This window comes from Globicephala melas, chromosome X (assembly GCF_963455315.2).
Source record: "Globicephala melas chromosome X, mGloMel1.2, whole genome shotgun sequence".
In the NCBI taxonomy this organism is placed as follows: domain Eukaryota; kingdom Metazoa; phylum Chordata; class Mammalia; order Artiodactyla; family Delphinidae; genus Globicephala; species Globicephala melas.
In genome coordinates this window covers 84,689,992-84,717,541 of record NC_083335.1, presented here as the reverse complement: position 1 = coordinate 84,717,541, position 27,550 = coordinate 84,689,992, and the positions used below count along the sequence as shown (strand labels likewise).

Sequence of the window (27,550 nt, the reverse complement as noted above, 5' to 3'; positions counted from 1 at the left end):
TACAGATGGCGGATCTTGCTGACACCTGCAGGGCATGGGTGCCCCATCTGCCAAGGCTGCTCCCACCCCCCACACTCAAATCCTGGGCGGTGGCCATGATCCTCAAAGGTGCCCCCCACCCCGAGATTCCAAAATGACTGGTGGTGGTGGTGGAAGCATAAGGAATGCAGCAAGGTCAGAGTCTCATTGTCCAAAGCCCACTTGACACCTGCCCCCCCTTGCCCTCCCACCCCACCCTGGCTCACACTAGACCCTGCCCGCCTCCACAGAGCTGGAGGCCAGGGACATCAATCACATCTTCGTGCCCCGTGGCCTGCCTGCCCCCAAACCAGAGAGATGCCACTTTCATAGAGCCAGTGCTGTTGTCTACATCACTTTTTGATTGGTTGATTTTATAAGATAAAAGTAACGTTTTAATAAAGAAAAAGTTCAACATTGAAGGCTCAGACATTCTTGGGGTACTGGGAAGGGGATTTTCCCACTTCTTCCTCCCACCTCCCCGGCATCATTTGTGGTGGGGTGACAAGTTTCTGATCTTGGAAGGAATCGGGGACAAGGAGACTTTCCTCTGTCTGAATGTCTCTCCTCAGGGGCTGCCTGGCTGCCAGTTGGTTTGTCTCTGTGTGCCTCTCGCCTACCTTCAGCACCCTTGCCCGAGTCCCCTGTGGAATGCAGGGATGGTGCTGTGCAGGGGGCAACAGGGCACATCAGCTGGCGAAGAGACAGGTGATGATGGTGGTGGCAGCGATGAGAGGGCGCGCAGGGTGGGCTAGCCGGAGGGAAGTGGGGAGGAGTGAAAGGAGGGGAGAGAGGGAAGAAGGAAGAAGGCAAGAGGGAAGAAAGCCAAAGAAGGTGGGGTGGCACCAGAGGGCAGGAGTGTGGGGGTTGGGAGATGGTCTCCAGTCTCTGGGTCTCCATCAACTCTTGTCTGGGGGTGGGTCTCTGTGCACTTTGTTTTTCTTCATACTGTCTAGGTATTCCTGTTGGGACACTGCCAGCACCGACGCTAGGATCTCATCATCATCCCAGTCGTTCAGGCCTGCTGGGCAAGAGGAAGGGAGAAAGGATGACAGAGCACTTTAAAGCCTGCCTTCTCCTTGCCCTTTGCTGATCCCTGGCTCTGGAGAGATCCCATTCAGGCCCCCATCACTCTTTTCTCTAAGGAGAAGACTCCTCTGGGCCTACAAAACCCCACTCAGATCCGCCTCTGGGACAGACTCTTGGACCTGAAAAATTCTCTTTTCCTGGGGAGATGGCCAGAGGCCCAAGAAGCCCCCTTTGCAGGACAAGCTGGTTCTGCCATCTCTCCCCAACTCCCAGCTGGCCCCTGGACCATAGACAGAGGAGGCTTACCAAAGGCAGAGGGGGACATCTGCTGAATGAGGGCCCGGCACTCCAGAGTAGGGTAGAGGGACACGAGGGGAGAAGTAGCCCGGTCGGCCCCTGTCGAAAACTGGCTGCTCGTACCTGGGGCAGATGGACAGTCAGAGGCAGGGCTCAGGACCTAGGCAGGACCTCCTGACCCCTGCATGCTCCCTATCAGCAAGTCACTGACCTGGTGCACAGGGTGAAGGAGGTTTGGCAAGAGCTAAGACAGTGCCTGGGGAAGGAGGCTTGATGCCCAGCTCGGCATGCAGCTCAGGGTGCTCGGGTGACGAGGCTGAACTCCGCTGCCTTGGGGACCGGCTGGTCCACTCCTCCAGACCACTGGAGGCTGCTGCTGTGGCAGAGCTGCACGTGGCGCTGGCTTTCCGGGGCTGCAGTGAGCAAGGATGAGGAGGTAAAGACCAACACCAGTCGCAACCCTCCTCTGCCCCATTCCCAAAGGGCTCGCTCCCTCCCAGGATCCTGGCTATGATATAGCTTCTACATAGGCCACCACCATTCCTGTTCACACAATGGACCACAGGATGAAGGTAAGCTCTTTTAAAGCCCCTCTCACACCCTTACAGCCAATCTGACAGGAAACCTGTTACCTCCACCTTCAAAATAGATCCAGAATCTATCCCCTTCTCACCCCCTCCCTTGCCAGCACTGTCGTCAGTCACCAGAACTGCTATGGTAGCCTTCTCCTTTTTGGTCCCCTGCTTTCACCCTTGCCCCCTAGACTCCATTCTACACTCAGCAGTCAGGAGGATCCTGTTAAATCCTAAGTCAGATCCCACTCTTTCTCTGCTCACAACCCTCTCATGGCTTCTGCCTCATTCAGAAAAAAAGCCAAAGTTCTCACCACAGCCCACAAGCCCCTTCCAATCTGGCCCCACCGCCTTCCGACTCCATCTACTACTACATTCTCTTCTGCCACAATGGCCTCCAGGCTGCTTCTGAATCACACCTGGTGTGCACTTACTTCAGGGCCTTTGCTCTAGCTGGCCCTCTGCCTTCCCTGGCATAGGCACTTAATCCCCTCACCTCTGCAAGCTTTTGCTCAAATCTCACCTGCTCTGAGGCCAACCCTGACCATGCTATTTAATACTGTGAACTCCCAGCCCCACTCAGTCCTACTCATCCCCTTTATCCTGCTCTACATCTTTCATGCATACCACCTCTCAATTAATTTATTCATTATGTTTATTTTGTTCCACTCTGCATAAATGTAAGTACCACAAGTACAGGGATCTGGGACTGCCCGGCTCACCAATGTACCCCTATACACTGAGAACAGTGCCTGCAATAAATATTTGTTCAACGAATTACTCAGCTCTTGCCAATGTCTATTAATCACTCTAAACTCCTTGTGATTCCTCAAATGCCTGGCTGTCATGCCCCACTCCCTGCCCTAAAAATTCAACCTTTCTGTGTGGAGACTGACCAGAGCCCTCACCTTCACTGGTCTCCCAGCCAGGGTCAAGGGTCCCACTGATGCATGTGTTTCCCTTAACAGACAGAATCACTGAGGGTGGAGTGGGCCAGACCTGATTTTACATCCTCAGCACACAGCCTGCCACACAAGAACATTCAGCAAGAGCCTGTCCCTCTGAAACTATCCATGAACCCGGCATGTCACCATCAGTGGCTGCCCTCCCTCACTCCTTAAAAGAGCTAGTTCTGCACAAGCGTTGAGAGTTCTAAGGCACAATGCCAAGACTAAGGCCAAGATAAGGTACAGACGGGGCTGGGAGCTTCCTTCTCTCCCAGATGCCAAAACTGCTTAGTTTTTTTCTGCCTGTTTGTGGGCAGAACGTGGGAATTAACAGGTTCTTAGCCAGGCTAGTGACAGACCCCAGGACCCACCTGGCTGGGGCCACGGACTTGGCGAGCCTGTTTCTCCTGATCCCTCAGCCACTGCAGGTAGGACTCCCGAGCCACCTGCTCCTCAATGGCCTCATTTGTGGCCTCCCAGTCTGTGGCCCGCTTCTTGTCTTCCAGCATCTGCTGTTCAATCCACGACTCCTCCGATGTTTTTATGGCATTCTTCATCAGGGACTGCTCTGCAAACTGCAAGGAGTGGGGGAGGAACAGTGATGTGGGCTGACACTCTGAACTCTGGCCAAGAGCCAGAACTGGCTCAGGGAGGTGGGCCCACAGGCCCGCAAGAGAGGAGGCACAAAGGCAGGTACTCTTACTAAGCAACCCCCTGGGCAGGCTGCCTATTCATCAGGGGCTGGGGGAAGGCAGGTTTGGGTTGTGGGACGTGTCATTCCAAACTCCTATACTCAGAAGCTCTGCTCCCAACCCCAAGACACCTCAACTGAAGTACTAAGTCTGGGGCAGTCAGGTGTTCTCCAGCCAGGGCTAGAATTTAAAGAAGCCTCACCCAGTGACGACTCAGTTGTTGAGGCCTTCCTCACCTATGCCCAGATGGGACAAGGAGAAAAGATCACCCAAGAAGTGAGCTCTGTGTGCACAGGGTAGAGGGACTATTGGGGCATTTAACTGGACAAGAGAACAGTGTCAGCATGGTGTGAGGTGCTATGAGTTGTGGAACACTGTGTGAGAGTGTTCTCTGTCAGGCTGTGAGACATAACAGATTTTTAAAAACGGAATAATGAAAAGTATCAGTGCATATCCCAGGGAATAAATGTGAAGTATTGCTCAGTGAAACTTATTTTAATGCACATATACACACCACACACCAATGTGTGCATGCACTAAGTAATGATGTAAAATGTAATTTTTTACCCATGGATAACAGTCCAAAAAGAATGTAAAACTCTGTTAGAATAAGCCAATTAAAAAATGGGGAAAAAATCTAAACATACAACTTCAAAGAAGATATACAGATGGCAAATAAGCCCATGAAAAGATGCTCAACACCATTTGTCATTAGGAACTGCAAATTAAAAATAACAACAAGGTACCCATCAGTTAAAGATATCAGTAAGAACTATAGCTTCATGTAGATATGGATGGTTACATATAGAAATATTTCTAGATACGTGTATACACACAGGTTAGTATATACACATATACTTCCTTGTTTTGTCAGCTGAAAGGGCCTAGAAACAAGGATACCCCAATAGCAAGGAGCAAACTCAGCACTCAGATGCTGGTTTCTAATAACATTCTCCAATAAAAGGAACTAGGACTCCTTGGAGAAATGGCTGGTTCTAGGAATGGGGCAGGAAATATACAAGGTGAGCCTGGAGCACCTTGCAGTGCCAGAAAGTAAGTATTCAAAACAAAATAAAACAGGGACTTCCCTGGTGGCGCAGTGGTTAAGAATCGCCTGCCAATGCAGGAGACACGGGTTCAAGCCCTGCTCTGGGAAGATCCCACATGCCGTGGGGCAACTAAGCCCGTGCGCCACAGCTGCTGAGCCTGCGAACCACAACTACTGAGCTTGCGTGCCACAACTACTGAAGCCTGTGTGCCTAGAGCCCGTGCTCCGCAACAAGAGAAGCCACTGCAGTGAGAAGCCCGTGCACTGTAACGAAGAGGAGCCCCCGCTCGCCGCAACTAGAGAAAGCCCGCGTGCAGCAACGAAGACCCAACACAGCCAAAAATAAATAAATAAATTAATTAATTAAAATAAATAAATAAATAAAAGAAAAACGAACAAACCAAGAAACACTCCGCGCTCCCAAAACACACCACCACAATGATGGGGGTATGTCAGAGACGCAGGAACCAACAAAAGGAGCTCCCAATAGCCAAAATTGGAAAAATTTGAGCATCAAATAAAAATACTATTGGATTATAACCCAAAGTGTAAAAGTATTAAAGATATACCCATCAGTCCACAATGATACAAATGATTGAATAAATTAATAATGGAGGATAAGAGACAAATCTCCCTTGCAGAAGAATTCCAAATAATTTATGTAGATACTCTGCTCTCAAGAAGATGGAGTGTATCCTCTTTTTTTTTTTTGGCTGTGTTGTGCGGCTTGTGGGATCTTAGTTCCCCAACCAGGGATTGAAGCCGGGCTCTCGGCAGTTAAAGCACGAGTCCTAACCACTGGACTGCCAGGGAATTCCCTAACCCCACTTCTTAAGTGTGGGCTGTAAATGACTTCCTTCCAAACAGTACAGCATGGAAAAGGGGGTGGTGGGGGGGAAGACTAATTTTACAGTGGAGAAAACTTGATAAACGCTACTTCTGCCAGATGATCAAGGTCGACATCAACAGTTATAAATCACGTTCACAGTATACACTGTTGATATGATGTGATGAGAATGGCACTTTACCACTGTGATCCTCCTCCCTGAAACCCACAGCCCCAGTCTAATCATGAGAAAAACATCAGACAAATTCCGAAAGAGAAACATCCTACAATATAGCTGACCAGTACTCCTCAAAACTGTCAATGTCACCAAAAACATGAAAGTGTGAGAAGCCATCACAGACAGGGGAGCCTAAGGAGATATTATGACTTTAGTTAATAATGATGTGTCAATATTGGTTCATATATTGTAACAAATGTATCACAGTCATCTGATATGTGAATAATAGCAAAAATGTGTGCAAGGGGGAGCAGGGTATATGGGAACTCTTTACTATCTTCTCAATTTTTCTGTAAATCTAAAACTATTCTAAACAAGTCTACTAAAAAAAAAACTTAGGGCACTCACATTTTTAACAAAAGGAAAAAGAAAAGATACATATGATCAAACCACAGAAAGTCACGGATGAATCTTAAGTGTACAGTGTTACTTGAAAGAAGCCATTGGAAAAACTACATACTGTTATGATTCCAATTATATGACATTCTAGAAAAGGCAAAACTATAGAGTCTGTAAACAGATCAAAAACAAGGAAATTCAGAAAAACTGTCACAGAAATATGGTCTTTAGTTAATATATCAATATTGGTTCATTAAGTATGACAAATACACTATGCTAATACGTTAATCATAGGAGGGTATATGGGAATTCTATAATCACAATAATTACATAAATCTAAAACTGTTCTGAGATTAAAAATTTAAAAAACAAAACCAAAAAACCTTTATGCTAGAGGGTGTGTTGGTGTTAGGGTGTGTTTCCTAAAATGAGGCAGGAGCACTTTCTGTTTGTAGGAAGTGAAACCTGAATAGAAGATACCAAAATCCCCAGCAGACAACTGTTTATGAGACAGAGAATCAGAATCTGTCACTGTGTGCTGAGAAAATGTACTGCCACCTTCTGAGCACCTACTAGGCACCAGGCCCAGTGTTAGGCACTTTCTGTATCGGCCAAGCTACCAAGTCAAATTACTTGTACAATCTGCCTTAGGTCCCAAGCCAGTAAGTTGTGGGGCCAGGCCTACACTCCAAGTCTCTGTGACCACAGTTGTCTGTACCTGCTGAGGTTCGGAGGAGGATCCATGTGGGTGCCAAGACACCCAGACCAAGCCCTGGCTCACAGTTCCCAAGTGTGACTCCATATCCCCAAATGCCAACCCTTAACAGGCACAAAAGATGGGTGAACCAGCTCAGACAGGCAAACCAAGACCACAGAATGAGCCCTGAGAGATCACCTTGGGTAACTTCCTAACTTCACAGAGGTGAGACCTTACGGGCGACTCAGAGAGGGGACAGGATATTTTTGTGGGCTAGGGGCAAAACTGAAACTCCAACAGAGATTTCTGGTCTCTATATCCAGCATCCATTCTGGGCATGGGGACCTGCTTACCCCCGGTTTGAATGATGGCAGGCCCAGCCCCACGCCAATGGTGGCCTTGTTAGGATTCACCACTGAATTGTAGTGGATATTCCGATGGTAGCTGACACGGATGGGTTCATCCTCATTTTGATGGATCCCATGGAATGTGTTGATGGGTTCTGCAGAGAAAGAGAAGGAGGGAGCATCCACAATGGGCTGGGTGGGGCAGGCTCGGACCAGGCGTGATCAGTCGCTCACCAACACCACAGAAGTACCTGTGCTGTACTGGTACACCTCCACGGGCCGGTTGTACATCTCTGCCATGGCCTGCATCTCAATGTGGTTGCCATGGCAGTTGTTTTTCCGCTTCCGGTTGATGTAGGTGGTAAAGTCCTCTGTGACATAGTTAGAGAAGTAGTCGGCATTCTTCATCTGCAGAATAGATCAGAGGAGCAAGCTCTATGTAGAGAAGAGATCCTCCCACTCTGCCCCCGCCCCAAGGTCTCTGCAAAGTCTCACCAGATAGTCCATGCAGTGCTTTCGCACAACCTCATGCATGTCCTGGTCTCCATACACCTGGTCAGCTGTGGGGACAGAAGGAGAGGCTGGGGTCAGAGCTGCCACCAAAGAAGAGTTCTGAGTCACAGAACATCCTTGGGGGTGGAGGGCTGGGGGCCAGGGAAATGCCCTTTCCTACCCTAAGGCATGGAGAGTTCTTGGCCTTGTGGGCTGGAATAGGGTCATGAAAATAGAGGCAGGCAGGGACAGTCTTTAAGAACAAGAGTACAGGTAAGAGGGACACAACCACAGGCCTCTTGAGCAGATGACTTTGTCAACAAACATTTTAAATCCCTAAGTGGCCTTAAGCACCTTCAATTCCACATACACCCCCTTCACTTTTCACATGAGGAAACTGAGGCTCGGGGAGTTTGTGGCTTGACCAAGGTCACACAGAAGTCAAGTCTGTGACAGATTCAATTCTATAATTCAGTTTCCTGACTCTCAGGAGTCAGTATGGCCTTTATAAGGTTAAAAAAAAAAGGAAAGGAAAGGAAAAGAAAAACAACTGGGCTCTAAGCCCAATTCTGCTAGGTACTAGTGAGCAAAATGACCAGAGGCAAATGACCCAAGTGTTCTGACCTTCATATGCCTCACGTGTAACATGGGATGGAGCTGGATGACTTCCTGGCAGGGCTCTCGTGGGATTAATGAGATAATAGGTGTGAAGTGACTAGCACTGGGTTTGGGACAGAGCAGTCACTCAGAGCCCCCTTTCCTGTAGTGGGGCCTGAACGTGCAGTACTGTGAAGGTGATAGAGGTGAGTAAAATCCTGCCCCTATCTGCAAGAAGCATGTATTCTATAAGAGAGATAAGACACATATGCACCTAACTTAAGCTTAATTCAGGAAAGGCAGCCTGTGGCCCAAATGGTCCAGGCATTATAGGGTTTTGGTCACAATAAGAACTAGGCTCCCTCTGCCTCACTTAAGGATGTTCAAACATGCTGTTCCCTTTTCAAGACATTATTTCCATCCTCCTTGTCTGCCTACTTATCAAATATCAATGTATTCTTAAAACAGTTCCCCACCCTCCAGAGCACCTCTTATCACCAGATTTATCAAAGGTGCGTACAGACTTCATCTGCCTGATCACACTGGGTTCCCACTGAGGGCAGAGGGCAGTTCACATCCAAGTCCACCCCCAGCTCAGAGCCTGATGCAGTGCAAGAAATTGGGAACAGTTTGCTGAGTGGATGGGAAGGCTGCGGGAGCCAGGGAGCCTTCTGCCTGAGAAATTAAAGTGGGCTTGAAGATGAGGCACGCCTTATGTCCACTGGCTAAGACGAAGAGGGAATTTCCCTTTGTCTCCCCAGACCGTTGCTCTGACGGGATCTCCCTGGGGCACTGGGGCAGAGGCAGGGGCAGGTCCTGCAGGGAACACTGCAGAGTTCTTCCATGACAGCCAGTCTACCTCTGTGAAGAATCGCTAGAAGAACGCCTTCGCTGCCCTCCCCTTCCTTCCCTGGAGGGTTATGTGAGATAAGGAGAAAAAGGCCGCTCTGAGATAGAAAACGGGGCCCATGCCTGTCTCACGTCCTCCTGGAGGTGCAGAGACCTGAGAGGGATGGGGAGTGGGGGCTGTGAAGGCGCGAAGGGGTAGTCCCTTCACCGATGTAAACAAGGATGTGGGTTCTGCGGCCACACTCTCCCCTGCCCCACCCCCCAGCAGCACTTCCAGCAAGTCACATGCCCTGTGCACAGGCTGGGGGCCCCCTGTCGCTGCCTTTCTTAGAAGCCAGGACCACAGAACCCGCTGTGGCTGCCGGAGCTGCCCGAGGAGCTATTTCTGTAGAATAAACTTGGGGTGCCAAAGAGGCAGTGCTGTCAGCAGCTGCAGTAAACAGGAACTGAGACAGGAGTGAAGGGGTTAAAAAATAGGGGTTGGTCTATCAGGCTCAGGGAGGTGGCTGAGATGTTCCTAGGGAAGGGTCAACAGGCATTTCCAGGCCTGGGAGGTAGATCTACCCGACCTAGATGCCAGATGCAAGAAGTTGGGGGAAAGAGGGGAGACTGTAGACAGGGAAGGGAGTTGGGGGAGAACCTTCCCATGAGGGTCCCCCCATTGCCCTGTCACTGACTCCTTTGCCTGACAGAAAGGCTCTTCTGCCTCCTAGCTATGTGGCACTGGAAAAGGCCTTTAACCAAGCTATGTGGCACTGGAAAAGGCCTTTAACCACTCTGGGCTGCAATGTCCTTAACCATAAAGTGGGGGAGATAACTCCTCTTCCTCTCATGGGGCGTTGTTAAAGACTACGGGGATGGTCTGCCGAACACCTAAAGCATACTAGGTGTTCAAGAGCCAGGGCTCCTGTTTGTCATAAGGAGGACGATGACTCCTTCAGATAGCCAGCCACCCACAAGTCAGCTAGAATGTCACCGGAACCACTTATTAAGCCCTTCCTCATTTCTGTTGCACTTCATCAGCCAGAGGAAAGCCCCAAACTCAAAGTCTAGGTTGTCCCTCCTCATGAAGGCAGAACTGGTTCTCTACCTTTGCTGAATCCAAAGGTCCACAAGCCTACATTCTGTGCCTATAGTTCAAATCTTCAGCAACCAAACAGGCCTCACAAAATGGGTTCCTTACATGTGGGCAAAGTATGACCTTCTCTACTTATCTATAAAATGTAAAATACCACCTTCTCTACGGTACATGTATTTAATCACAGCTTTTGGGAGGGGGGAACCCACCTCACTGGTTATAAGATGTACCCTAGTTTGGGGATCATCAACATGTAAGAAAATGTGCATCTCTGAACCAAGGAAACAGAGCAACAGTACCTTGCCAATGAGGGAGAGTAGAAGGATCTTTTGAATGACATAAGGCAGGAAAAACACCCAGTGCAGGGCTAAGAACACAGAAATCCTCACTCAGGAGATGCTTGTCTGATTTTGCCAGCCCTACCTCTGTCCTCCAGAAAGCCCTCCTCCTCCCGAGAAGGTGGCACATGGAACCAGGGGCTGAGCTGGATTTCCCTGTGGAGTCTAAGGTGGAGGGAAAGGGCCCAATGGTCCTGCAGAGGTAGGGGAATTCACAGCACTTGTTTTGATAGAAACCGAAACTCCTCCTCTTGCTGACACTGCACTTGGCAATCTGCACCTGCTCTCCCCTCCCGGAGTCCAGCTGAAAGGGGGTCCCCACTACCTCACCTCTGTCCCCAACCCAAATAGGGCTCAGAAATCCTCAGTACAATACTACAGTTGGTTCCACCAAGGCCTTTTCACATTCTAACTCATTCCATTCTTACCCAAAAAAACCCTACTTTCCACAGGACAGATACTGAGGTACAGAAATGTGGCATAGTTGGCCCAAGGTCACACATTTGGGAGGTTGAAGGAGAGGCCAGGCTTTCAAGGTGTAACTGGTAACTTCAAGCACTGACGCCCCAGGTGACATTACCACCACTCCCAATCCAGCTATCACCTTAGCCACCTGACTCTCTAGGCCAGGCCTGATCCTGACTGCCTCAGTTTCCCCACCAGCACAAGCAGGAATCAGCTGGAACGCAGGAAAGGCCTGAAAGTGGGCAGAGATTACAGATATCAGGGGCTGTACCCCTCACTAGGGCCACAGAGGTCAGCATGAACTTTCCCTCCCCACACCCTACTTCTGTCCTTTCTCTGAGCATACAGAGACACCAGCATAGAAATGCATATGTGCATGCACACAACCAGCAGATCCTGCCAAAGATGTTCCCTGAGGCCAAATACCCACACAACAACCCTCACAACTGCAGAGAACTATCGCATCCAACAAGTAGATGCCCTTGCCACCAACCAGGAAAGACTGAAGGCTGGACAAGATATGAGGCTGTACAAACTGAGGACCCCTCCATACCTCCTTCCTAGCCTTTGCCACGGGGCCTGATGGAAGCGGGGAATAGCCAATAGCTCTAACAGACTTGTCTCAACCTCCCTCCCCTGCTGCCTGGGGGAAGGTCCCCCAAAATGTAGTCACTGTTTTTTGAGGAATTATGTGGAAGAGCAAGACAGGAGAGCCTGGACTCTCTAAAGAGTTTAAGGGGAACTTCATTAGAGGTCCAGTGATTAAGACTCCATGCTGCCACTGCAGGGGGCATGGGTTCAATCCCTGGTCGGGGAACTAAGATCCCACATACTGCATGGTGCAGCCAAAAATAATAGTAATAAATTTTTTAAAAAAATAAATAAAAGAGTTTAAGTACAAGGCCCTACAATTTGTTTTAGAGGCACCTGGGGATTACCTCCCTACCAGGCTGCTGCCTGCCTGCCTGCCTACCTGCCTGCTGGAAGAGCCACAGCGAGTTCCACTGAGGACAGAAAAGGAAGCTTGGTGTGTGCAGGGAAATCTAAAAACAAACCACACGAATGTGTGTACAAAGCAGTAGGGGGAGACAGGACCTGCTCTATTCCCTGCTTCTCTCCTGGCCCAGTGGGAACCCTGGCCCCACTGAGGAGATGAACCAAAAATAAGGCCTCACCTGCCTGTCAAGCAGCTGTGGTGCATACCTGGCCTGTGGCCCCAGCTACCCCAACTGGCACACCCTCAGCGGGGGAGACAGCAGAACTCAGCCCTCTTAATAGCCTGGTCTCTGAGATGCCTGCTCCTCTACTCAAGAATGCCCATTGCAGGACTTCCCTGGTGGTCCAGTGGTTAAGAATCTGCCTTCCAATGCAAGGGACGTGGGTTTGATCCCTGGTAGGGGAACTAAGATCCCACATGCCGCAGGGCAGCCTGCATGCCACAAATAGAGAGCCTGCGCACCACAACGAAAGATCCCGTGCGCTGCAACTAAGACCCGATGCAGCCATAAATAAATAAATAGATAGATAGATAGATAAATAAAATGCCCACTGCAAAGATGGGAACACTGAAGGAGGCAGGGCAGAGAGAGGTCAACAGAAGCTGGTGTACATGGTGGCCCATGGGATTCTTCTCCTTCTGGCCTGGTTCAACCTCAAACACCAATGTTCTGATACTGGCTGTGTGACCTAGATAATAAGGCCCTGACTTTCTCTTAAGGCCTATTTCCCTTTTATAGAAGAGTCAAAATTGATCTAAGATCCATTCCTCCAATGCTGATAGTCCATGTTCCAAGACTAAAAGGTCCAGAGCAGTGGGCCTCGCTAATGTTTCTGGGCCCATCACTGTAACGTGCACAGTCCCAGCTGTATCCCCAAGGCCCACGCAGACACACGCACATGTGGCTGCCACTCTGCCCACAGAGGCTGAGGCCAAGGCCAAGACCAGGGCCAGGGCCAGGGCCAGGGCCAGAGGTTTTTGCTGAGTCAAAGCCATATAGAGAGAGGGAGGGAAGAGAGATGCAGACTCACGTTTCCAGGAGGAGGTTATCTGAGCATAGCAGGGGCAGGGTGGACCACAGGATACCTCTGGGACCCAGGCTCCCAATTCCACTCCACCCAAGCCTGTGCCAATGCTCATGAGTTCCCAACAGGTGGTTGTGGAAAAGAGAACTGGGCACAAGCAGTGGATATTGGTTCACACTGGGGACACCCAGACCTCAGAGGTAAAACAGAGGGTAGAAACCCATCTGCCTCAGGATTCCTAAGAGTAGAGGACCACAGGTTCCTAGCTGGAAGAAGTAAGACCCAGAGAGGTCAAGGAATAAAGCCAAGGTCACCCAGCCAGTTGACAGCTAAGCTAAGAAGCTAGGGCTTCCCTAGGGTCATAGAAAGAATGTGTCCTTTGGACACCTCTTGGTTCCCATGCAGTTCTGCCACTAATGACCCTGAGCATGTCACTTCCCTTTCCTGAGCCTCAATCTTCTCACCTGTCTCATTGGATAATGATCGCAATTTTGCAGGTGAACCTGAAGCACCCTGAGGAATGCCTAGCAATCACTCGGGGTCAAGGAACGACAGAGTGGTCTCTGTGTTGGTCCCCCCTCCAATTCCAGCCCTCAGTTACGTGGTCCTTCTACTATTCAATATGTGGCAGCCTGTAGCCCTTCTCACCAGAGCCTAGGGTAACTACCACCTGTCCCTGTCCCAAGCTAGGCTGGAAGCAAAGGGGCAGCAGAAAGCTTGAGGATAAAGTCCCCTTCCCAGGCACATGTCCTGTGCACTCTGCCCCAGGGAAACCTCAAGGTGAGGCCTAGAGACCCGGGGATCATGTACTTCTCAGGGAGAGACCGTGGGGCTTCTGAGGTTTTACGAAGAAAACCCAAGGGCAGCCCAGTCAGAGGAAATGTGTAGCCATAGTGCTGATAGGGAAAGGCCTTCAACCTGTCATGGTCAGCTCTTCCTGTAAACTTAGGCCCCTTACTGGAAGGCCCCAATGAGGGGGAAGGGTCAGAAGGTGTTTGGGGAGAACAGCTAGATGGACACACACTTAAATTTTGTTCTTGACATGGGTTACTGCCAAGCCAGGTCCTCACCAGGCCCAAGGTCTGCCTCAAAGACCACCCAAGATCCAGATGCCCAGCTGCATTCTCTGACCCTCACTCCACCAGCAGCCTTGCTTAGCCCACATTCAACCTAAGGTCTCGGCACAGGCCTAACACCTCATGGGCCCCCACGTCTTCTTTCTTTGCCTTCCTTTGGTCCAAGATGCCCCCAAACCTAGCTCTTTCTCTAGGAAACATCCCAGGGAGAACATGGACTTGAGCCACAGGGATAGGAAGGTTGGAGTTTTCCCAGCCCAGCAGATTCCATTGCCTGAACCTCTTCTGCTTGGTAGAATAGGGAGGCAACCAGTCACCCCACCTAACTTTCTTTCACCCACTCAAACATTTGTGGCTCTGAGGCACCACTAATAATAGCACTCAAGCTTTATCAATGTTATTGTTCCATGAGAGTCTACCAAGTCAGGCACTAAAGGGATTTACTAAAGTAATCTCATTTAACCATTATAACACGACATCTTTTAGCCTCATGGTACACAGGTACCTGAGATACAGAAAACAGGCTCAGGGAAAAAAGAGGGGCTTGCCCAGGGGCACACCAAGAATCAGTGGTAGAGCCAGAAGTGGAGCCTGAGTCAGTCCAGCCCACCAACAGACATGATGGGTCTGCACAGACTAAGAGAATAGCAGACCCAGAAGGGATTCAATGAGCCCCTCAGAATCAACACCATTCACAGATGGGAAAATGGAAGTTATGAGTCAGGGGAAGAACTAGAAGAAAGGGCTTCTGACTCCCAGCTCAAAGCTCCTATTGGAGGGCACTTTTCCTTGGGAGATATCAGAGCTCCAAAGGGAGGATCAGATCACACTCCCAGCTTCCTTTGGACACCAGCACAGGACCTCACAATTGCTTGTTGAGTCAGAGATTCAGAGCCAGAGAAGTTTCAAAGATCTAGCTCAGACTGGATAGCAGATGGTATTAAGGAATTATTAATTTTGTTAGGTATGATAATGGCATTTTTGTTATGTTAAAAGAGAAAGAGAGGGCCCTTGTCTGTCAGAGAAACATACAGAAATATTTACAAATGAGATGATCCATGATGGGGTTTTGCTTTAAAAATACTCATTTCAGAAGAGTAAAAAAGAGTGGGTGGGGTAGTGATGAAACAAGCCTGGCAATATGTTAACGATTATTTTGAAGATGAATGATGGGTACATGAGGGTTCACTATTCTTCTTTCGTGTAAGTTTAAAAAAAGTTCTATGATTCCAGGGCGACAGCTTTGTGCTGCAGTTAAGAGGCCTCAGACTAACCTAACCCAGACTCCGACTCCCGACTGTTCTATGTATTTCTGACCCTAGGTAAGTCATTCCCTATTTCTGAGATGTTTTTCTCATCTAACAACTGGAAGCAATAGTCCTACACTTACCTAGCTTGGAGGAGAATTAAAAGGGTTTCCTGTAGTGTCTGACAGAGAAATCTGTCCCTAAGTAATGTTACTTTCTTTATCACTATTATTGCTGTTATTACTCTCATACCACCATACTGCCTCATGACTGAGGGCTAGAGGCCAGACACTAACTTGAGGCTGGGGCCTGGAGTCCCTAAAAGATCAGCTAACTCTGCCCCCAACCCTGTCACACGGGTTACTACTGACAACTGGGACACAGCTCAGGGGCAGCCCTAGGCCCTTGAAGGCTGAGGCAGAGACTCACCTACAGCCCGGAAGAGACAGGCGCCGTCCTCCTTCATCTGCTTGATGATGAAGCCCTTCTTGTCTCGCAGGGCCTTTTCAAACCAGTGCTCCTGCTGGAGGGAAGAGGTGGGGGTCAGCAACAGGAAAGGCCTGTACCCTCGCCCCAGGGCCCTGCCCCTGAGCTCGCAAGGGGCCCAGATGATTGGCTGAGAGGACAATGGGCAGGGTCCAGTTCTCTGCCCTGCTTGACAACTCTATGTGCATGTGAAGCAGGAGGAGACCCTTTCTTTTAGGGAATCAGTCACTGTGTGAGCAGACTTGCTCCCAGAGGGGTCTCAGCTGCCCTAAGGGCAGAAGCCCCATCTGTATTCTGACCACTGCTGACCATGCTGAGAATCCAGTGTTGGGCCTTCCCCTAGGCAGCCAGAGGCCCAGACCCAGCAAGTGCCTGGGGGGGAAAACCTGGCTCTACCTCGAGAAGTTTCACCTGGGGACCCCCTCTAGTCACTTAGGGTAGGGGAGATGTTTAGGAGGGAGTGACTGGCAAGAGTCTAGTTCCTGAGCTCCACATACAGCTAGGGAATTCCAAGATATACTGTATAAGGCAAAACATATGCAAAGTATGATGTCACTTGTGATAGAACACATTTAACATATATATATGCATATGTATACAAACACACATGCACACAAAGTTGGGAAGACTTTACACAACAAAATATTATCCCTAAATGTTGGTATTACAGATGATTTTACTTCACCACCTCCTTTATAAAAAGAGGTATACAATACCTTACCCAAAATTCCAAACTTCTAAAAGCTTTTAAAATCAAGTCTTTATCTAACTCATTTAGCATCACAATCCGACCTGAGTTGACAAGAACCCATTTATTCCACCTAGAGGCGAATATTCAAACATTTCTATGCAGAAACATTCAGGTGTTTGACTATGACGGGAGGTGTTACATAATACACAGTACACATACCAGGTGACTTTCCTAAATTCTGAAAATTTTCTGAATTCCAAAGTACAGCTGGCTCTAAAGGTGTGGGGTTAAGTGAATCTGTACAAGTGTGTATTTTCAGATGTTTTTAAAAAAAATAATGGAGAGGGACTTCCTGGTGATCCAGCGGTTGAGATTCCACGCTTCCACTGCAGGGGGCACGGGTTCAATCCCTGGCCAGGGAACTAAGATCCGGCATGCCGCCTGGCGTGGCTAAAAATAAATGAATGAATGAATAAATAAATAAATAAATAAATAAATAAAGGAGAGATGAATAGGCGGAACATATAGGATGTTTAGGGCAGTGAAACATACTGTTACATACTGTTTAGGGCAGTGAAACATACTGTTACATACTGTTACATACTGTAAGAGTGGTTACATCATTATACATTTATCCAAACCCATAGAATGTACAACACTAAGAGCAAACCCTAATGTAAACTATGGGCTTTGGGTGATTATGATGTGTCCATGTAGGTCCAATGATTGTAACAAATGTATCACTTTGGTGGGGGACACTGATTATGGGGGTGGCTCTGAATGTGGGGGGGCAAGGGGTATATGGGAACTCCCTGTACCTCCTGCTCAATTTTGCTGTGAACCTAAAACTGCTCTAAAAAATAAATCTATTAAAAAATAATGTCCGTGTCACTTAAAACACGTTTTCCATCTCAAAACAAAACGAACCAGAAGCAGCAGATCTTTCCCAGCCTCCTCGCGCCATCTGCTGGCCACCAGAAGAAGCCAGCCTGAGCCCGCATCAGGTCTAGGGACCAGAAATCCCAAGGCTGCTGCTCCTTGGGGACACGACCCAGCCTAGGGATTTACAGGATCTGGGCTAATGCCAATGAGACAGAGGAGGTCACCTCTCTGCAGGCCATTTTTAGCCAGCTCAGGTGAGAGAAATTCCTGGCAAAGTAGGAAACACCGGGTTTAGAGGCTAAAAAGCTCTGGGTTCCAACCCCAGCTCTGTCACTCACTTGTTGCATGAGTTCAGGTAAGCTACCTGAACTCTCCAAGCCTCAGCCTATCAAACGGGGGATATGTGATCTGTCCGACAGCTGTCAAGAGGTTCAGAGGGGCTTCAGGACCTGAAAAGGCTTTCTAAACAACATACCATGCACTGGTGAGGTGGTCATCAGTAACAGAAGAAGGGGCAAGACCAGCACAGACAGAGATGACATACAACTGAGAGGCCCTCAGAAAGTCCCAGGTGAGTGGCTAGACAGGAGGGGATGAAGAGAGGGTGACAAGGGAATAGCCAGTAGCCCCACCATCAGGGCCCGCACGCCAGGAAGGTGTGGCTGGCTTTCCAGAGATGACAAAGGCACCTGGAAGCTCTTAATGGGCTTCCACAGCACAAACTCTTGTTTGGGTACAACATTCCAGCAGTCCAGGTGTCCCTCCTGCCCTGAGGCTGTCACATTGGACTGGCCTACTCCAGCCAGTTCCCCTATCCCTGACCTGCAGGGTCAGCCATCTCCCAGCACCATGGCGCCTGCCCTAGCCAGGGGTCTTCAGCAGGGAAGCTGCAACTATGACTACAACCCCAGACTGGACAGAAGAAGTAGTTCTAAAAAAGCAGGGCACACAGCAACCTCCTGCCCTCAAGGATGGGGGGAAAAGAGATCGAGAGGGGACAGGGGATCAAAGAGGACGAGAGTGGCTCCTACTTACTCATCCAACAAAGGTTTACCAACCAGCTACTAAGTCAGACCCTGGGCTGGCAATGAGGACAGAGAAATGAATCAAATTTGGTCTCAACCTCGATAAATTCATGAACTGCTAGAGGGGTGGGGAAACAGGCAATGTCCACACTGAAGTGTGAGCAAGGGCTTTGAAAGAGGTGAACACAGGTGTGCTGTGAAACAGAGGAAGGGATCTGGCCAGTCATTAAGGCTGGCACTTGAGAGGAGGTGCCACCTGGGTAAAGGAGTAAAACACCAAGACCTCCAGAAATGCTTGTTAATTGGATAAGAGATCACTTCTGTCACTCCAGGGATGCCAGAGGCCCAGCAATGAGTTCAGCAGAGCTAAAGTCCTGGATAGGACTAGGCAAGTAAGCAGGGCAGGGCCAAGAAAAAAGATGAATTCATATTAGCCGAATGCCTGCCCATGCCAGGTGCCAGATGCAAAAGGTGACCTCATTTAACTGTCCTTACCACAGCTCAGGTGGCAGGAAGCATTATCTTCATTTTACAAAGGCAGAAAGGAACTGGGGTTCGGGCACCAGCAAAGCCTAGCGTAAAGGCAACAAGAGAAGCCTCATGAGTCACAGCATGGAGATGTACCTGGCAGCCCATTTGGGAAAATCCTGATTTGTCCTTAAAAATGAAGAAGGCCTGAGCATTCCCCTTGCACAAGCAAGGCTTTGGTACTGGGGCAGCCAGACTAGCATCTGGGCCTGGAACTGGAGGCCAGACCACTAGCCACCCACTGCCTTTGGCACCAGCAGCCTTTAAAGCAGGCTCTGGCTGAAACCCCTTCTCTCTCTCCCTCTGCGGGGAGAAAACAGGGAGGTCATGGTCCTGGGCTCCAAAAAGAGCTTAGAGTCCCAAGAGTTCAGAGCACAGTCTTTTCCTTTCCCCAGCTGGATAGGAGCCTCCAAGGAAAGTGCCAACTTGAGAGTCGTTTAGGAAAATGGCCCAGGAAGGAAGGTCTGGCGGAAGTGAAAGGTGGGAGCTGGCCCAGGCATAAGCTACATCAATGTCCAGGCCTAAGAAAGTCAAATCCAGACCCTGGGACTTCCCTGGCGGTCCAGTGATTAAGATTTTGTGCTTCCACTGCAGGGTTCGATCCCTGGTTGGGGAACTAAGATCCCACATGCCGTGCAGCGCAGTCCAAAAATTAAATTAAAAATAAATAAAATAAAATAAAAATACAAAAAGTCCAGACCCTGAATCTTCCAAGCCCACTGCTGAACCTGTGGCTGACTCCCTCCACATCTCTGAGCCTCCACAAAGGGGTTGGGCAAAGCTCTCTGACACCAGGAGATCCAAGGTACAAGACTGCAACCTACTGGTCCAAAGGCACAAGAGAAGTTGAAGCAGGCTGTAGGACCCAACTGACTGAGGTTTCAATCCAACTCCACTAATTATTAGCCATGTGATGAACTGCTCTGAGCCACAGTTTTCCAATCTGTGAAATGGGATAACAAGCCTCCCAATAATAGGGATACTGGGAAGACTCAAATATTATAGGACTTTGCCCAGTATGAGAGCACTTAATGAGTTCCCTTCCTCGCCCTGGAAGGGAAACAAGAACACCCCTGTAGAAGGCTGAATAATGACCACCCAAAGACATCAGGCCCTAATCCCTGGAACCTGTAAATGCTACAGGAAGAGGATCTTTGCAAATGTGGTTAAGAATCTTGCGATGGGGAGATTATCCTGGAGTATCAGGGTAGGACCTAAATGCAATCACGAGTGTCCTTAGAACAGCAGAGGAAGACCTGATACAGACAGAGGAGGAGACCACCCATACACAGAGGAGAAGCAGGCAGAGGTCAGAGTGATGCGGTCAAAAACCAAGGAATGGGAGTAGCCATCAGAAGCTGGAAGAGGACTGGATTCTCCCATAGAGCCTGTGGAGTGAGTGTGGCCCTGCCAACACCTTGATTTGGGCCCAGTGAAACTGATTTCGGACTTCTGGCCTCCGGAACTGTGAGAGAATAAATTTCTGTTGTTTTAAACCACCCAGTTTGTGGTAATTTGTCACAGCAACCACAGGAAACAAATACAACCTCCTTGTAGTACTCCCTTGTGTGAGCTGTGAGGCAACGTGGCAATGCTCACATCCCACAAGATCCACCCTGTTTGCATCCCCCCAGGGAAAGGGTTAGAATTAAGGCTGCAGGGGCCTGGAATCCCCCCTCCCAGCCTGGGAAGCTGCTGACTCTGTCTATTGATGAATGACTTGCCACTGAAACGGGGAGGAGGCAGGGGGAGATGGCAGTAGCAGTGGCAGCTCATGGACAGATGTCTTCCCAGAACCCACGGCCAAGAGGTTTTTAGTATTCTGGGCTACACAGCTCTGTCCCAGCAAGCCTGGTGCCAAGACCACCCCTCTCTCCCCCAAAATACCCAGGAACACTGGCTCTGCTCCACGGGCTAAACATAGGCAACCCATCCAATGAGAAACAGACAGACACACCGCTAAGGACTAACACAAGCTCTCCAGGGCAGAGGAATCGGAAAAGAGCAAAAGGCCCCAAACCTACTGCCAGGCCACTGGGGTAGGGGGGTGAGGGGGATTAAAAAATGAAGATTCTATTATTCTGCAACAAAAAGAAACAAAGTCCTGATGCATGCTACAACATGGATGAACCTTGAAAACATTATGCTAAGTGAAAGAACGAAGTCACAAAGGACTGCATGTTGTATGATCCCATTTATATGAAATATCCAGAAAAGACAAATCAATCAAAACAAAAAGTAGATTAGTGGTTGTCAGAGGCCGAGAGGGGATAAGGGGATGGGAGATGATGATGATGCAGGGTTTCCTTCTGAGGTGAAAAAAATGTTCTAAAATTGATTGACTGTGGTGATGGATGTACAACTCTGTGACTACACTAAAAGTCACTGAATTGTACACTTTGAACTGGTGAAATGCATGATGTGTGAATTATATCTCAAGAAAGCTGTTAAAAACACACACACAGGGGGTTTCCCTGGTGGCGCAGTGGTTAAGAATCCGCCTGCGAATGCAGGGGACATGGGTTTGAGCCCTGGTCCGGGAAGATCCCACACGCCACGGAGCAACTAAGCCTGTGCGGCCACAACTACTGAGCCCGTGTGCCACAACTACTGAAGCCTGCGTGCCTAGAGCCTGTGCTCCGCAACAAGAGAAGCCACTGCAATGAGAAGCCCGTGCACTGCAACGAAGAGTACCCCCACTCACTGCAACTAGAGAAAGCCCACACGCAGCAACAAAGACCCAACACAGCCAAAAATAAATTAAAAAAACAAACAAACAAAAAAAACACAAACACACACATAGGGACTTCCCTGGCGGTCCAGCGGTTAAGACTCCATGCTTACACTGCAAGGGGTGCAGGTTCAATCCCTGGTCAGGGAACTAAGATCCCATATCCTGAGTGGTGAAGCCAAAAAATAAAAACAACAACAAGAGAAAACAAAAAACACACACACAAAGGCCTACAGCACTGGCTGGTGAGAGGGAAGCTGGTAACTGCTTGAAACTTCATAGCATACTCCCAAAGCCAAGGGGTCCCACTCAAAACTTTCACAATGGATGGGGGGAGTAGAGAGCAGAGAATTAAAGAGATTACAACTAGCTTCAAAGCAATGAGTACAACTTCCCTCCCCACCACTACCCATTTTATGGATGGAGAAACTGAGGCCCAGAAAAAAGAACTACCAAAAGATACAGGACTCAAACCCAGACGACCCAGGCAGAGACCACTTCCTGCTATACCACTCTGCCTCCTCACCAGAGGAATCAGCAGGTTCCTAGAAGCCAAATGAAGGGTTTTTGCCAACAAAGATCAGTTGTTGCAAAGGCTCCTAGGAAGAACCCAGATGATCCTGGGGAAACTTCAAGAGAAGAATCAGCCAAGGTCCAAGGTGGGCCAGGTCAGGTATTCAGACACTCAATAACCTTGGGCATGGGTGGACTTTTGGCAGCTAAGCAGGAGATCCTGGGATTTGAACTCAGGCCTGCCAGCTCCAAAGCCTAAACTTTTTCTACACATAACCCTACCTCCAAACCATCCAAGAGGTCTCCCAACAGGCAACCCCCGAGCTTATTCACCACAGCATAGCTGGCCACAAAAATCACTGTCTGCCAATCCTGAGCCTCACACTGACCAGGCGACTTGTCCTGACCACCAAGCTTGGATGGTTGAGAGGGAACACAGAGGCAGGGGAGAGAGGAGAGGAACCCAGTTCTGCCTCGAAAGACACCTACTGTTCCCTGTCACCTCCAGGCCCAAAGGGCTTTGGTGTGAGCTCCCTAAAATCCCAAAGCTAAACAATACCTCACCAGCTCCTTACCTGACCAAAGAGAAAACTGTGGCCCAGAGAGCACAGGCAGAACTATTCTGCTTCATCCAGAAAAGCCCCATCAGAGCCAGGGTGGGAACCCAGGCATCCTGGCTTCAGTGTCAGGTCCACCCTCTCCCACCACTTCAGCACACGGGCCCCCTTCACAAAATGCTCTGTGGCGTCCTCAAGCTCAGGACGCTCTCAAGCCATTCTTTTCAGAGGGGAGACTCTCGGCAAGGCAGCCATACCTGGGAAAGGAAACCCCTGACAACACCACCTTCCTAGCACTGGGACCCCCAGGGTGTCAAAAGGGCTCCTAAAGGCAGTAGATACAGTAACAGCACCAGGACAGACAATAAGTCTGAGTAGTCACAAGGACCAGATTCACCATCTGGGCTCCCTCTCAACAACTCCCCTCTTTCCCAAGGATCTAATTGGCCTCCGGGTTATAAATGCCCCCAGTGACGGTTCAGGACTAAGCCTAGGGCTGCAGGAAGAATCTCCCCTCTTTTCATCCCCAAGTTCAACCAGGTGAAGCAAAAAGAAGCATCTTCTTCCTCCCTTTGTCCCAAGAAGTGGGAGGACGTGAAGCCTCTCCTCCGTCATTGGGAAGGGAAGGTATCATGCAACCACAGAGCTTTACTTCCATGTTCTTATGGGAACAATTACAAGGGAGGGACTCCTAGCCCAGGAGATGCAAAGGGGATGTAAGGAGGTGTCTTTCTAGTCACCATGGCAGCACATGACTTTCTCTCTGTTCCTGGGACTCCTCGTTTCTGTGGAGAAGGAAAGGCACACTTTACTGCAACCAGTGAGAAGAAATAACTCCTGGTCCTCACCCTGGCAGATGATTTATCCTGCCTGGAGAAGTAGTAATGCATGGAAAGGGAACAAGAACAGGAGCTCAAAACCAGGCCCTGGCCCTGGCCCCCGTGAAGTACACAAAGATTTACCTGAACCAAGAGGGAGAGGAATGTGGGTGGAGAATTTCCTGCAGTGGGGATGTCCCAAACCCCTTCCCTGTCTCTGGGAAGAAAAAAGCTTATTGAAAGAAATTCAGGAAGCTCAGAATATTTCCCTGATCCAGGAAATTAGAAGCATAGCTGGGTCAGGGAGAGACTCAACACATCTCCTAGCTCTTGAGGGTAGGCCTCAGTCCTCATGTCCCCAGTACCTGACACCTTTCTCACAGAAAGTAAGGAGAACTTCCTAGCCTGAGCAGGCTCAGGTAGGGAGTTCTTATGACTGTGAAAAGCATCCAGGTCCTTCTGTCCAATGGGGGAGGCCTCAGGCCACATTGGGGAGGACTTCCCGTCCCTCTCCCTGGTGAGAAAGGATTGCCTGGTTGGGGGAGAAGGGAGGGGAGGAGGAGCCTCATACCCAAGGGGGGAGCTCAAGCCCCTCCCTAAGGTGAAGGATCTCTTGTCCCAGAGGGGAAGCTCAGGCCCCTGCGAGGAGGCTCAGACTCTTTCCCCCAGAATCCCACCTTACCCATGTCCCCAAGAGTAATGAGCAGCCCGCAGGACTTAGTTCAAAGTGGAAGGGGGGCTTAGGCTCAAGTCCCCAAGGCATGAAATCTTATGCCCCCAAAAGGCCTCTAAAACTGGGGTACACGTATGCTGAGAGAAAGTTCAAACTCATGAGGGGAGATGCGGAACCCTATTCCCCAGGGACTCTACCCATGCCCCAAGGGAAGGGTCTCAGGGCTCAAATCTGGTCAGGGGAGACCTCCTGCTCCTGAGGAGTACCTTAAGTTCCTTGAGGGGGAAGCTTGGACCTCACCTCTAGAGACACACTGGCCACTGGGGTAGGTATGCATCTCTTGTCCTTGAGGGAAAGCTCAAGAGTCCTTGGCACAGTGTCTCAGATGCCCAAAGAGAATTCTCAGACCACTCCCTGAGGAGAAAAGTCCCCTAAAGACCTCTGTGGAGGGGTATCAGTCTCCTGAAGAGGCTTCAGACCCAGTCTCTGAAAGCCCCAGTCCATAAGCAGGGGCAATCCTAGGTTCCAGTATCCGAAACAGTGAGTCCTATTTTCTTGAAGAAAGGTTCAGGCCTGGTGCTGGGGGGGCGGGTGTCTAGACCTTAAAAATAGCTTAAGCTCCTAGAGAGAAATTCAGACTCTTGTCTCCAAAGACGTCTCAGACCTCTTTGAGAAAGCACAGACCCTTGTCACTTAGAAGGGGATGAATCTCATGTACCCTAGTAGACTTTCTGGTCCCAGGGTGTTGGTTTTGACCCTTGTTCCCATAGGGAAGGGGATCTTAGGGGGGTATGTATGTGTGTGTGTCAGGCCCTTGACTTCTAGAAGAGGGAGTCTCAGACCCCACTGCTGCATGGTCCTGTGCTGTATCCCCCTGAGAAAGAGAAGGGGGTTGTCCTATATAGAGTGTCTCAGACCCCTGAAACGGTTTTGGTATCTTGGGGACACTCATATCTCTGAGATCTCCACCTTACTTGTATTCCCTGGAGAAGAAGCCTTAAACTCTTATCCCAGAGGAGAAGAAATCTCAAGTCACTGAACACAGACCAAGGTCCTCTGGAGAGTCGTGAGACTCCCCTCTCAGGAGGCATTCCATCTTGCCTGTCTCTCCTGGGGAGTTCCTACCTATTGGCCCTACACGAAGAGGTCCCTGGGCCCAGAATGACAACTACGGCCCTAGGAGACATCACAGACCCCACTTTTAAGTCCTCCATCTTATCTGGGGCCTCTAACCCCAAGTCCTTGGCGGGGGAAATAGGGTCTCTCACACCCCCACTACCAGAGAAAAGAGTGCCAGTCTCAGAGAGAAGACAAAGGCCCCTTGGAGCGATCTCAAATAGCCTTCCTTGGGTCCCTACGCAGTCTGGGCATCCCGTCCACCACACCCAGTCACCCGTCACCCCCCGCCCATACCTGCTCGACAGTGGCGGGGTCCATGGCCTCGATGCGCGCTGCAGCCGCTTCATACTCATCCTCACTGTTGTAACCTGCGCCGACCTCCTCCCGCTCAGGACTGGCCCCGCCAACCGCGCCAACCCCAGGGGCTTGACGCCGCCGCTTGCTGTGACCCGGCCCAGAGCAGCAGCCGCCCACGCCCACAGCACTGCCCACGCCCACCACCACGCCCGCCGCGCCCACGCCCGTTGCTGTAGCACCCAACGCGTCACCGGGACCGCCGCCGGGACCGCCGGGGCCCCCACAAGGAGGAGGAGAGGCCTGCTGTGGCCGGGGTCCCGCCACGGCGCCAGGCTGCACGGCCAGCGCCCAGCGATGGAGGGCACCCGGTGGCCCCGGGAGCGGGCCCTGAGGCGGTGGCGAGGCTCGAGGACGGGTGCCGACTCCCGAGTCACGGTCACGATCGCTGCCACCCACACCCGTGCCGCCGCCGCCCACGCCTACACCCCCGCCGCGGCGAGGCGCCGGGGGCAGCGGCCCGGGCGGCGGCGGCTCGTTGGCGGGGTCGGCGTCGGGAGGCGGTGGTTTCTTTTTGGGGAGAATAGTCATGGCGGCACCGCCGAGTACCCCCCACCAAACTCGGCGCGGGGCACGCCGGGAGAGGACCCGGATGAGGGGGGCTACAGTAGTGCGCGAAGCACGACGGGATCGCCGGGCCCCGGATAAAGAGATCGAGGCACCGGTTTTCGAACGTCGGCGGCGCGCGGGTCACGCGGCCGGAGAACCCGGATGTGAAGTCCAAGATGAAGGCACCGCGGCGAGCTTGTCGTAGCCTTCTCTCCAAGCCCAGCAAGTTTATTGCTATGCTCGTTCCGGCCTTCGGCTTCAAAGGAAACAGAACCAAAACAAGCACCTCTTCGCCCCGCCCCCTCGCAGGTTCTTGAACTACCGGGTGGGGCCCGGGGCGTTGCGCAGGCGCGCCGGGGCGCAGCCCCGCCTCTCGCTCGGAAGTACGTGGGCAAAATCTTCGCCGCCGCCACAACAATTGAGGGCACCAACCAATCGAAGCGGTTGCGTGGGTCCTCGATGATGCCCACGAGCCAATCAGAAGCGAACGATCGCCCTCCCCTGCCCTCTGTCTCAGATTTCAGTCAAAGTCGGCACCCTTGTTCCTTGCCTTTCCTCTTCGTCCCGTCGTGCTCTTGTCTCCCCGAGGCTCTGACTCGCAGGCGGGGGCACTGCAACAGGACAGCGTGGCCTGCCCCGTGCACGAGTTTTTAAATCGCCTCCCTTCCGGGCTTCCAACTTGGCCCCAGTCAGCCGGACTGACTGGAAAATATCAACACTCCCAGAGGTTAGCTAGCCCCTGAAGCATCACTTCCGTTTCCACCCACCAGAAATCCGCCTCCGGTAGAGAGGCGGGCACAGCTTCACCCTGGCAACAGGCCGGGTTCTGCAGTGATTGGTTAAGACATGCCACCACTCAAGTCGAACGGGCCAACCTTGGGACAGACATGCACCATTGGGACAGTGGGTGTTTGGGAAGCAGACACGCCCACTCTGGCACCGGCGCACCGCTGCCCTCATGTTGACCTCCCCGCCCCTGTGGCTAGCGCGCAGGCGCGGCACAGCCTTTCCCCACCCCCACAAGTCCCCCCAATGGTGTTTACCTGAATCGAGCAAAGTTTGTAAACCAGCTCTGTCAGCAACCAGCGTCTCGCAATAAGGTTGGTAAAATTCCTGCTACTGAACGGATGGAGAGCTACAAGCTAATCCTAGCTGTGCCCCTTCTGAGTGATATCTGGCAAGTCATTTAACACCCACCCCATCCTCAATTTCTACTTCTCTGTAAAATGGCAATGATAATCCCAATTTAAGGATCAGAAGTTAATGCTTGCAAAGCGTCTGGTGCTGTGCCTGGCATCTAGTAAGTGCTCAATAAATTAGTCTGCACTGCAGTGCAGTGGAAAGAATCCCAGGCTTTGGAGTCAGGAAGACCTCAGTCCCAGGCACGGTGGACCATTACCAACTGTATGA

General features: G+C 50.6%; 1 protein-coding gene across 3 annotated transcripts; it reads right to left on the bottom strand.

Annotated features, from left to right (window-relative positions):
- Positions 1-852: 852 nt before the first annotated feature.
- OTUD5 (OTU deubiquitinase 5) lies at positions 853-26,895 on the bottom strand. 3 transcript variants are annotated; one of them, XM_030846671.2, is made up of 9 exons: positions 25,532-26,895; positions 15,644-15,737; positions 7,546-7,610; positions 7,302-7,458; positions 7,057-7,205; positions 3,235-3,438; positions 1,556-1,757; positions 1,354-1,467; positions 853-1,042 (listed from the first exon to the last, which is right to left on the bottom strand). In XM_030846671.2, the coding sequence occupies exons 1-9, from the start codon at positions 26,120-26,122 to the stop codon at positions 918-920; spliced, it is 1,701 nt and encodes a 566-aa protein (XP_030702531.1). In that variant the 5' UTR covers positions 26,123-26,895; the 3' UTR covers positions 853-917. The 3 variants fall into 3 exon arrangements, with proteins under 3 accessions (XP_030702531.1, XP_030702532.1, XP_030702533.1); XM_030846672.2 differs by having other exon boundaries at positions 853-1,039; XM_030846673.2 differs by having other exon boundaries at positions 15,644-15,734.
- Between the last annotated feature and the right edge of the window lie 655 nt (positions 26,896-27,550).

Bases quoted from the DNA above. Each gene is read 5' to 3' on its own strand.
- OTUD5 (XM_030846671.2), bottom strand. From the start codon at position 26,122: ATGACTATTCTCCCCAAAAAGAAACCACCGCCTCCCGACGCCGACCCC. The intron at 7,611-15,643 runs GTGAGTCTCTGC...CTGTCCCCACAG, and splicing joins CTGTCTCTTCCGGGCTGTAG to CTGACCAGGTGTATGGAGAC. The intron at 1,468-1,555 runs GTCAGTGACTTG...CATCTGCCCCAG, and splicing joins TCCTTCACCCTGTGCACCAG to GTACGAGCAGCCAGTTTTCG.